The sequence below is a fragment of the Trachemys scripta genome, chromosome 3, assembly GCF_013100865.1.
Source record: "Trachemys scripta elegans isolate TJP31775 chromosome 3, CAS_Tse_1.0, whole genome shotgun sequence".
NCBI lineage: Eukaryota > Metazoa > Chordata > Testudines > Emydidae > Trachemys > Trachemys scripta.
The window spans coordinates 56,252,664-56,264,710 of NC_048300.1; the positions used below are offsets into that span (position 1 = coordinate 56,252,664).

General features: G+C 44.1%; 1 protein-coding gene across 1 annotated transcript in view; it reads left to right on the forward strand.

Moving 5' to 3' along the window:
* Nucleotides 1-4,400: 4,400 nt before the first annotated feature.
* The window catches only part of LRFN2 (leucine rich repeat and fibronectin type III domain containing 2), a 54,561-nt gene continuing 46,914 nt past the window's right edge, over nt 4,401-12,047 (forward strand). Inside the window, exon 1 of the mRNA XM_034764792.1 lies at nt 4,401-5,773. Within this exon, the coding sequence (XP_034620683.1) occupies nt 4,401-5,773 (1,373 nt within the window). The remainder of the gene's footprint in view (nt 5,774-12,047) is intronic.

A 12,047-nucleotide genomic window follows, 5' to 3' on the forward strand; every position in this document is an offset into this window, starting at 1 on the left:
GCTTCACTGAAGTCTGTGAGGCTATTCGTACGGGTAAGGTACTATTTGGTAAAAATGACATAAATGGGCCCTAAGGTAAAGCATCACAAGGAAGTCTATGGTACCAAAATACCAGTGCTGGTGATATATCACAATGGCTGGGACTTTCTACTGAAAATAACTAACACAGTAATACTTCCAAATAGCATACTACAGTCAGAATGACAGCTGCCATGATATGCCACTCCTGCTAAAGATGCTATTGATCCTTCTGCTGGTAAAAGCATTTGCGTTCTCTCTCTCTCAAACACATAGACACACAGCAGATGAGCTGTCAAATCTTCCACAGATGGTTTCCCCATTGGGGTTTACATTGCCATTTAGAAGCTCCTGTTTCACAGCCTCCTCTCTGTGTATCGATGCCTGTTTTCCATAATTAAGTTCTGTTCCTGCCCCTGTTTTTGCAAACCCTTTTCATTCTGATGCTCTCAGTCGACTGTCTCCCAAAATTGCTATGATATTTAGCAGAATCCAAAAAAGAAAGGAAAAAAAAGGTGGTTAGGTAATTGGGATACTTAAAGGAGACATTGCTCCTAAGTGTGCATTTATATTTTCAAATATATGTTTGGGGACTGTAGATGTAGGGGAAGAGAGAAGCTGGGGAAGGGCTTATTATTAATTAACTGTATTGATCTTTCCCCAAAATTGTTTTTTAAGCTGCTTTTTGTTCATTGTTTCAACTGGTAGGGCAATATACAAATTTAAGCCTCTCAGCACAATTGTAATTAAGATTCAAAAAGGCTATTGTCTGTAGAAAACTAGCAATTGATGATAATATAAAGGATATTTATAGAGCTTTGCTAACTATGCCGTAGATTTGCATCAGTAACATAGTTGCTAAGTCTTAACAAACCTCTTTTAAGAATTAGTTCCTTATTTAATATATAAGGCAAAACTACACTAATTGAGTCTTTTTTTTAAAAAAAACCCTCAGTCATGTTTGTTTGTAAAGCTCAGTAATTACTGATGCTTCAATCCTTTCCCCCCCATAAAATAATATTATATAAATGCTAATATCCCAACTTCGCTGATCAACCCCGTCATTAAAGAAAAAAATCCCAATGCCCCCTCCCCCTCACGCCTCCCCCAAAATTCCCTACTGTGTACAGCTCAGCACGTGGGATACTTTACATTTATATAGCGCCTTTCTTTCTCTACTGATTTACATACTGTATTAAGGAGTATACCAGAATAATTTTTTCCCCACTAGTGAAATGCAGCCACCTCTGGGCAGAGCACAACAGCTGGTTTTGGTGCACATGAACACTGTATTACAATTTAGGGCAGAAGAATCTGTACCCAGTTGAAGCTGCAGAAACAATTTAAGGAGGAACACAGGTATTTGGATACCATGGTGATGAGAGTGGAATAAAATCTGCATAGATACAGGATAGTCAGAATGTACTTAATTTGGCAATGCCTCCCAGTGCTCTAGCACCCAAGTGGTCAGGATTTGAGTCATGTTATACAAACAATGAAAGCAGCCCTACAATAACAAATGGCTCTGGGCCCTAATTCTGATTGACTGTAATTGGAGCAGGAGCTATTTCTCTGAGCGAGAATTGGAAAACATTCATCGATGTGACAGACTTTGGTTTCCTATGCCAGAGGATTATTAACCAACCCGGATCTCTTCTTTGCATTGTGATATAATAGGTGGACAATGGTCTTTTCAACTGTGGGATAAAGTGTATATATAAATGCATAGTTAGCTGTATTTATTGAAAAGCATTCCTGGTGTCAGATGGTTCCTCAGGGGCGAATGGCATCCCAGTGCTAATCACTGCAGCTCTTTGTAGGGTGCTGTGTGAAATCGCAGCGTATGAAGTGGTAACATCTCTCCAAGCCATTTTTAGACCCAGATGATTTATTTATCACCTACAAATATGCAGGGTCAGAATTACTCTAGGTGAATGTTTCAGAGTGGACCCTTCCCTCCTTGGTTAAGCTTGTTTACTTCTTCCTTCAAAGCAGACAATGTAACACAGGGCTTGATGTTACTCAGTATAAAAGATGATGAGCTGCAGGGGTGGAGATAAATACTTCAATCACTTTCCAAAAACAAACCTCTGAGGTGTCTCCTCATTAAATCAGATGAAGCCACCTTGGAAACGTGGGCCTGTAAAAGGAACCAATATAGCACGAGTATGTCTTCTTTCTTATTCTATAAGGTTTCCTTTTCAAAGGATGCTACTAAAGGGTACTGAAAGCATGAGGCATCTGTGTGATCAGGAAAGGGTGCTACATGCCCCTAGGGTCACAAATGGTGTGAGGTTATGCAGTAGAGGTGATGAAGGTCAGATGGAGGTGAACTCCTCTCCTTAGTGATTTTGGGCTGGCTTGTGCTTAAGGCATAGCCCTGAGCAGGAGACAGGTGTGGAAAATTCACTTCCCTGGGAGTTAACCCTGGGTGACTTCATAGTTCATGGACACCTCTCGGAGAAACAGTTCCCTCCCATCTTCCCCCTTGCCTCTGGGCCTGGGGTGGAGGAAGGACTGTCCATTCCTTATCCCTTTCTGCTTATGGGGTGAGGGGGAATGAAGGGAGTAGGCAGGCATATAGCCTGTGCACCCAGACACAAGGGTTAGATAGCCCATGCAGGGACCTGGGAGTGTTTTTACTCTCCTGCAGAGGCATGTGGTTCCAGGCATGATCTAGCCCTCTGAATCAATCTCTAAGTGTGTTTTGTTTGTTCTTTGAATTAATGCTCCTAGCAGATCAAGATGGCAAGATATGTTTGCACATGAGATTTGAGAAACAGATGGAAGCAATGAGGCAGGGAGATACAAGAAAGATATCAGGGACAACAGAAGATGAAGGGGAGAAGGCACTGACATCAACACAGCGAAGGGATAGAAAGGAAGATGGTTCTAGACTATGAATGGGAAAAGAGGGCAGGGGACAGGAGAAGGGAGAAAGAGATTAGGTCTACATAGAAAGTCGGAGTGAGTCTATGATGTGTTTTAGAATAGAAATCACAGTTCTAGCTACTGTATAATTTAGATACTCTAGAAGCACTTTAAATATCAAGGCACAGATGTCTCAGATCCTGTTTTTATTTATATGGTAACCTTTGCCCATGTTAATTACCAAGGTCCAGATAGTTTCCCCCCAACAAGTTCTGCACGTGGAGGGGAATCTATGCATGCGGTTCTCTCCTTTCCTGCACTCAACTGTCTCCACAGCACCACTCACCTTCTTCAAGTCCCCACAAAGACCATTCTGTGGGTCTAGAATCTGCACAGGGGAAGAGGCTAGAGACTGGCTGGCCAAAGGGGGAGTGGGCAGGATGCATGTCATTCCATTCAGACCCAGTGGGCAATCCCAACCCCAGAGGGTCTGAACTGCAAGGAAATCAGGGTAATGGGAAGTTTGCCAGGGCCCAGAGCCAGCACAGTTGTCCTACAGATCCCTGGGGATCTGCTACGCTGGGCTCTGCAGCCTTTTCCATGGGGGTGACCTTCAGGTGAGATGGCATGGTGAGGTTGAAGGGAATCTCCATGCAGTGAGTTTTCAAGGAGACTTCCTCTTCCTGAGCTGCCTCCAATGGGTTTAGCCATGGGAGGGGATGAACTAGCCTCCCCCATGGACTGGCCAGATAATTACACTATAATCATCATATAACTGAAGGGGAAATATGTGGCTATTTTTATCCTCTAAATTGTAACTTTTGACCCTAATTTTAACTCCACATTATTATGCAGGGATGTGTAATCACTAGTGGGCACCTTCTGCCCTCAGAGAAGTATGCATAATTTCCACTGAAGTCACGCTGATTTTAAGTGAGAGCACTGCCCAACGATAGGCTATGTCCTCATCCAGCTACCTAATATTTAACCGTAAACCCTGTTATGTTACCATATAGCTAAAGAGCAGTTAGTTCTCAAAACTCATGAGCAGACATAAACCATTATGTCTGTAAATATGAATGGTCATTTTGGATAATAACTTCTATTCCACTCCAATTTGAAACATCACCATCATAATCTGGGGAAAAAAACAAGTGTATTATAGGGGGAGAAATTGATACTCTAACCATAGGATTAGCACCCCTTGTTGGGAAGAGTGGACACCTCAAAGATGAGAACAGCCATACTCGGTCAAATTAATAGTCCATCTAGCCCAGTATCCTGTCTTCTGACAGTTACCATTGTCAGATGATAAAGAGGGAATGAACAGAACAGGGCACTTTCGAGTGATCCATCCCCTATTGTCCAATCCCAGCTTCTCCCACATGACTGGGAGAAGTTGCACTTGAGGTGATTCTTTGGGGAACATATTAGCTAAAAAGCATGACTGGAAAAGCTGCTGACTCCATTGTAATTCTTCCTTTCTTGCAGGTACTGCTGCGTGATTTACCATGGAAAAATTGCTCTGCGGCATCCTGGTGTTTGGAATGGCAGTTGCGGTCAATGCTTGTCCCAAATACTGTGTGTGTCAGAACCTGTCAGAGTCGCTGGGGACTCTGTGTCCCTCCAAGGGCCTCCTTTTTGTACCATTAGACATAGACCGAAGGACTGTTGAACTCCGACTCGGGGGTAACTTCATTATTAACATCAGCCGACAGGACTTTGCCAACATGTCTGGCCTTGTTGACCTCACTTTGTCCAGGAATACCATCAGTTACATTCAGCCCTACTCCTTTGCTGATCTAGAAAGCCTTCGGTCTTTGCATTTGGACAGCAATAGGCTGCCCAACATTGGAGAGGATATTTTGAGAGGCTTAATTAACCTTCAGCACTTGATAATAAATAACAACCAGCTGAGCAGCATCTCGGACGAAGCCTTTGAGGATTTTCTGGTGACATTGGAAGACTTGGATCTTTCCTACAATAACCTCCAAGGCATCCCCTGGGAATCTATAAGGAAGATGGTAAACCTGCACCAGATTAGCTTGGATCATAACCTGATAGATTATATTACAGAGGGGACGTTTGCAGATCTTCAGAAATTGGCCAGATTGGATCTAACCTCTAACAGACTTCAGAAGCTCCCCCCAGATCCCATATTTGCCAGGTCCCAAACATCTCCATTAGAAGCAACTCCATTTTCTCCACCTCTGTCTCTTAGCTTTGGAGGCAACCCGCTGCATTGTAACTGTGAGCTGCTGTGGTTAAGGCGGCTTGACAGAGATGATGATATGGAAACTTGTGCTTCCCCTCCAAATCTAAAGGGAAGATACTTTTGGTATGTACGGGAAGAGGAATTTGTTTGTGAGCCACCTCTCATTACCCAGCATACTCACAAGTTGCTGGTTTTAGAAGGGCAAACTGCCACATTAAAGTGTAAAGCCATTGGGGACCCATCCCCAGTCATTCACTGGGTGGCTCCAGATGACCGACTCATTGGGAATTCTTCGAGGACAGCAGTCTACGATAATGGTACTTTAGATATCGTTATCACGACATCCAAGGATTATGGAACTTTTACGTGCATCGCAGCCAATGCTGCTGGAGAATCAACCGCGACCATTGAGCTCTCGATCGTGCAGCTTCCACACCTCAGCAACGGTACGGGCCGAACTGCCCCACCCAAATCCAGGCTTTCTGACATCACTAGCTCCAGCAAGTCCAATAGAGGGGAAACGAAAGGTCCACCAGAAAGGACTGTCTTGGTGTCAGAGGTGACGACTACCTCAGCTTTGGTCAAGTGGACGGTGAGCAAGTCAGCCCCCAGGGTTAAAATGTATCAGCTGCAATATAACTGCTCGGATGATGAAGTTCTAATTTACAGGTAAATGTGACTGCCAGTTTTTCCTTTGAAAATTGAGAGGGTGGGCATGTGGGGGGAAGAGGATTGGGTTACTAATGGATGATGTAGCCTGTCATTGTTATGTCACTGGTTTGAATCTGATCCAATATGCCAGTGACAAAAATTCCTTACTATTTGGTAGGTCTGTCTATCTAGTTTATCTACCTGTATACAGTACTGATCACTATAGTATCTAGGCTCTGACTGGACCATTTCATAGTTAATTGACATCCATGTTGGGGAAAAATTCACCATTGCAGTTGCCACCCTTGTTGGTACTCTTGGAAAAGAAGGCAAAAATTACTCTGCTTGAAAATTAAATTCCTTTCCCACATGTAGAGGTGCCCACCTGCCACTCTGCCACCCTCAACCAGGAGCAGGTTTGAAGAATACTGGTATGGAGGGAAGCGGTGTGGATGAAAGCTTGTCCTGTCTGTCTGCAGCCCATGTTCTACCTATTCCAAGTAATAAGTGATAGCCATTGAGTTCTTCAGTCTGGCACCTTTAACCATATTGGGTCTCAGGGCGCAAAAAAAAAAAAGGGGGCGGCCGGACTGCCAAAGCAAAAAAAAGAAAAAACGGCAGCCGCAGGGATCACGTGGAGGGCGGTCAAGGCGGTTTGCAGGGGGGTGAAGGGCAGCGCCTCGCAGCTGGGTGAGAGGGGCTCCCCCCTCCGGCCTTGGGGTGTCTCTCCCAGCTGGGCAGGCATAGTCCCCGGGGGTTGTAGGAGGTGCTGGCTCAGCCGCTCCTTTAAAGGTGGCTCGGCTGGGCCGGGCTCAGAGCGGCACGGGAGTCGGAGGTCGGTGCAGGCGGCGGGGAGTGGCACGTCCCGGGGAGCCTGGCGGCACGGTGAGTGGCAGGGATTGCTAGTTCCTGCCCCCCCGGGTCGGGGTCCGTGCCCCTGCAGTGCTGGGCTTGGACTGGCGGAGCGCAAGTAGCTGGCCAGGAACTCTGGAGCTGCGGACCGGCTGCCAAAGCAAAAAAATAAATAAATAAATAAACCATGGCAGGGCGGCTGGAATGCCGCCCCTTAGAATGTGCCACCCCAGGCACGTGCTTTCTCATCTGGTGCCTGGAGCCAGCCCTATTGAGTCTTTATTCTCCTCTCACTTACACCAGTTTTACTCTTCTGTCACTGATGTTGTCACTAAAGCTTTTTGTAATTTACACCAATGTTCATGGAAAGAAGAATCAGACTCATAACATCACTCCAAAAATGTAGGGCCTGATAAACCAACAGTGCTACTCCAGCTTTACACCAGTTTTGATTTCAGTGGCATTCCATCGGTATAAAACAGGAATAAATTGGGGGGAAGCAAGCACATGAAAAGGAAAGATGCTGTAAATTTTAGGTGTTAAAAAAGTAGTAGGAATGCCTTAAGAAAATAGAAAAATAGCAGTGTGTTATTGCTTTTCTCTTCTCTGGGAAGAAAGAATGTAAGATTGATGTAGTGTGTTTATGCTTTAGAAACCACTCCTTTCTGCCTTGTGGCTGCAAAGACAGCAATAGCAGGTGTACTGGGCTAAATTGTACCTAATGGGAAATCCCTTGTCAAAACACAGGGGCTATGCATTTTTTGTCTATGATGATGGTTGTGAATATTATCTTTTGGGCCTGACTTCAGTGGGAGTTGGGGCACTCATAAAGTCACAGGAGGCACTCCCCAGAAGCAAAGGGTGTTTGCTTTTAGGCTGAATCCTCACCTGTCTGCTGATAACTACTATAATATCTGGTGAGTGCTCACTTGGCCTTTTCACTCTGTTCATGCTCACGTCCCTCTTGCATTCATCTTTGATTTCAAATGGCAAATGCCAATGTTTGTAGAAACTGAATTTTAAATTAACACATGCAGGTACTTGAGCCAGAAGTTCTTATGTGCTCAGCCAATCAAGGAACAGAAACATTACCAAGTGATGTATCTGGCTGCTCACAACTGAGTGACACAGCTCAGAATTTGAATACTGAAAATCAAATCCATAGAGTAAAATATGTGAAAAAATTCAAATACCGAATAAATCTGAGGAAATCACAATCTGCTCATATATTTTCTCCAAACAAAAATATGTTAAATTAATCAGATCAATTACTAGATGGACATTATTTGCTTTGCTCTGGCTTACGTACTGTAGAACTGGTGTTCTCCTTGGGTTTCACCACCAGGTGAAGCTGGGTAGAGTGAAAGAGGAATAATAAACTAAGTAGCAGTAGAATATTAGGAAGAGAAGGGATCAACATATGATAGTCCCAATTTTCCCTGAGGACCACCTCTAGAAATAAGGCCTACTGGTGTTTAAGTTCTTGATTTCCCTGGAGGTCTAAGGCAGCAGCTGTGAAAACAGTACAAACAGGTGGACATTGTGCATGAAGATTGTCTTTTAATGCATGATGATGATTATGAAGAAAAGGCTGTCAGAAAAAATAAAAATGATGCAGGAAATACCATCTAATGGCTAGACAGGAAGGGACTGGGTGATGTGGTAAGAATAGAAGGAGTGGAAGATGTCAGAAATGGTCCCTTCAGCATGGTCTGAAGGAATGAGCAGAGGCCTAGAAGTCAGAAAGTCCTGAATTCTAATAATGGCTCTGCTGCCAACTTGGTGAGTGGCTTTGGACAAGTCACTTTGCCGCTCCGTGCCTCAGTTTCCCCCATCTGTAGAATGGAGACAATGATCTTTGCTTTCTATCTGACAAAGACAACTGTGAGGAGGAATTAATTGTACCTAGCACTTTTTGTCCATAGATTTCAAAGTGTTTAATAAAGGAAGGTAAGTGTCATTGTCCACACTTTAGAGAGAGGAGAACTCAGGCATAGCAAGGTGAAGTGACTTGCTTGAGGTCATACAGCAGGTCAGTGCTAGAGATAAGAACCAAACCCAGGCCTCCTGAGCTCCAGTTCAGTAACCTGTCTATTGGCTCATTCTACTTCTCCTAGATAACTTGCTAATATTAGTTAGCTCTTCTTTAATGGGTACTCATATGTCATAGTCATGAGCATGGTAGTAAAGCCTAGAAAATAATTTTTTGTACAGTATTTGGACTATATAAAGTGTTGTGTAAATGCTAAACAATATTTCAGTGTTTAAATAACTTTATAGTCACCTAAGATATATAGACAGGGTTGACACGCATTGGCAGGGCTTTGAAAGGAGGACGCTGGCCCTGCTGCTGTGAATGCTATATGCATTGAGGACAAGTTTGCTGTGTTGTTCGCTCAACCCTTTTCATGAACATTAAATTCATTTTCGAACAGAAAGAGTGAGGGACTCCACCTTTCTATTGTAAGTGAAAATTATTGATTGATCTCAATGACAATTGCATACAACACTGATCACGATATGCCTTTCTTCTGGCCTGTAGGTCTCCGCTGTCTTCTCAGGTCACTCTGCACAGGTTGCAGGCTGTGCAAATGGGATAGCAGGGCTCCAATGACCTCATGAAATTAAAAGACCTCGGAAATAATGAGAAATGTTTCCCATCAACTCTCCTGACTGAATGGAGCAAAAGGTTATCAAAATCCGAATCTCAGCTCTTGATTCATTAGTGCTGGTGTTATTAGGATTAATGGAAGTGGCAGTCCAGCAATCTGTACGTGCCCCTGTAATTTCTGCCCGGGGCCTGATTCTGCTCCCATTGAAATCAACAGCAAAAATCCTGTTGATTTCAATGGAAGCAGGATCAGGCCTCTGATGCACAGCTGCAGTGAACCTAGGTCTAGGTCAACAGTACATTAGCTGTGTTCTACTGCCTTGGAGTAATAAGGACAAGGTTGAAAGAATGGACTGGCACCTGGGTAAGGGTATTGCACAGTGCTTGTGTTTACAGACACAGGTGACTTGATCAGTCTTAATTTGCAATAATGACCTTGGGCATTACCTCTGGCATTTAAAGAGCAACGTGCCTTCCCTGATGTAAGATACCACATGCCATCCTTTCTGCATCACTGTGATCACTGTGCCAAATCTCCTTTGTGTCAATGGCGTTTGTAAATAACTCTTAACACCAAAAAGTCTCCTCTTGGCTTTGCACTCAGCTACCTGCCACCTTGCAAGTGCAGTAGTATTTAAAGAGATCCTGGCACATGGATTGTATGTCATAGCCCCCTGCTTGTGATAGATTGGCAGATGGGCACCATTAGCTTATTACTCCATACCTGAATGCAGTGATCACTGTCTTTGCCTTTTACCTTGACTGCTCTTAGTTCTGTTGGTGTCAATTGGTGGAGTTACTCTGATATATTTTGATTAGAACAAAGCCTTCTGTCTCTCTTGCCTGGTCTCTTCTGGTTCTGCTTCACTGGTCTTGGTTTTTGTTTTGTCTTCCTCTCTCTTTCTTTCCATTTAACGTTTTTCCTTTTTTGATCCCTTTTCTCTTATAGATCCCCTTCCCCTTCCCCTCCCCCTCCCAACTCTCCATTTCCCCACTCAGATACATGCTGTTTGGAGGCCATTGATTGTTGCAGCCATGAGGCTGCCATGTGTTGTCATGGCCAGCTGGTGCCACAGGAGCAGGGAAACAAAGCTTGGCCTGGCAGGTTGCTGCCTGTGACTGCAGCCCATATACACTTGGGCTTTTCCCACACTTGGACACTGTAGGGAGCAGCACAGAAACAAGAAGGGAAGATGTGTGTGGGGGGGTGCTTTCAAGGAGTTACTTGCTGCTTTATGCACAGTCCCAGGACACATTTGCAGTGGGATGTTTGTGGGGCGGATGGATCTGTAATCACATAGCTATCTCATAGTTCCCTTCTTCTGTCTCTGGACTATTCAGGTGCCTCCCCTTTGGGATATACTCCTTCAGCATGGGATACATTGTACTAAATGTCTACTGGATCACTTTGCTCTCCAAAGTGAATTATGGCAACAGACAGTGGGTAGAGAAAGGCAGATGGAAAGATACAACAGTAACCAATTATAGAATCATAGAATATCAGGATTGGAAGGGACCTCAGGAGGTCATCTAGTCCAACCCACAGCTCAAAGCAGGACCAATCCCTAACTAAATCAATGGGGAGGGAGGTGTATCATCTTATAAGGGAAGCAAATAATGTGAAGTTCTCTCCTTCCTTTTTGATAATTTTTTTAATTAATTAATATTTATGTTTTGTGCGGGTTTTTTGTTGTTTATAGTTGGACACAAGATCTCTGTTGCGTGGCGTTTCATTAGCAATAAATAATGCAGCAGATAGGCAGACTTGTAGGAAAGAGATCTTTATGAAATATGCCAAGTGACCAGTGTTACATGCTGTGGCTCTGGCGTTTGAGAAGTAGCAGTCTGAACTCTTCTTGCATTCCTGAGTCCCTGGGTGCCACACTACACTAGATTCCTTAGGAAACCGGATCTTCTTTCTCCACTTCCACTCATCATACTACTGTTATGCCATTTGATAATCAACAGAAAACACCTATCCAGCAGCGGTTACTAGCACTGGCCTAGTTAGAGACACTTTTTACTGTGGATTCCAGTACATATTTAGGAATTCTTCAGTTCCACCTGCTTATTATAGTCAATCACAGAAATAATAGAAATGTAAGACTGGCAGGGACCTCTCGAAGTCACCTAGTCCATCCCCCTGCACTGAGACAGGTATTAAGTATGCCTAGACAGGTGTTTGTCTAATCTTTTCTTAACCCCTCCGCCCCCAATGATGGGGATTCTACAACCAACCTCCCTAGGTAATCTGTGTCATACACATATTTAAATTATGTAAACTAAGGCAAGAGAGCTTAAGGGACTTGGCCCAAGTCACAAAGCCAGTCAGTGCAGCGTCACAGAACACAGGAATCCGGACTCCCAGTCTCCTGCCCTTCACAGTTCTCCCAGCTTGGATTCATAACAACCTTGTTATGGCCACAGCTTGAAGCTGTTGAGACAATGGCACAAAAGGGGGAATTGTGATGTCAGGTGGGGAATATGCCAGCAGGAATGGCGGAAGTCTTAGGAAGCAAAGACCTAAGTTTTCACCTGAACGTCTTTACCAAGCAGAGCAAATGAGGAGAGAAATATGGGATGCCAAAGAAACTAAATAAAATGGTCTTGAGACACATCTTTTCTATCTATTTTTCTTTCCTCTGTCCCCCACCTCTAAAGCTGCTCAACACCTTACCAGAGCAGAGACTTTGGGCCCAGTCCTCAGCTGGTGTAAATTGGTGTTACTCCACTGAAGTCAATGGAGCTGGCCCCTTGTCTCACATCTGCCAGTAGCGATGTGGCCGTGTTGGTCCCACGATGTTAGAGAGACAAGGTGGGTGAGGTAAT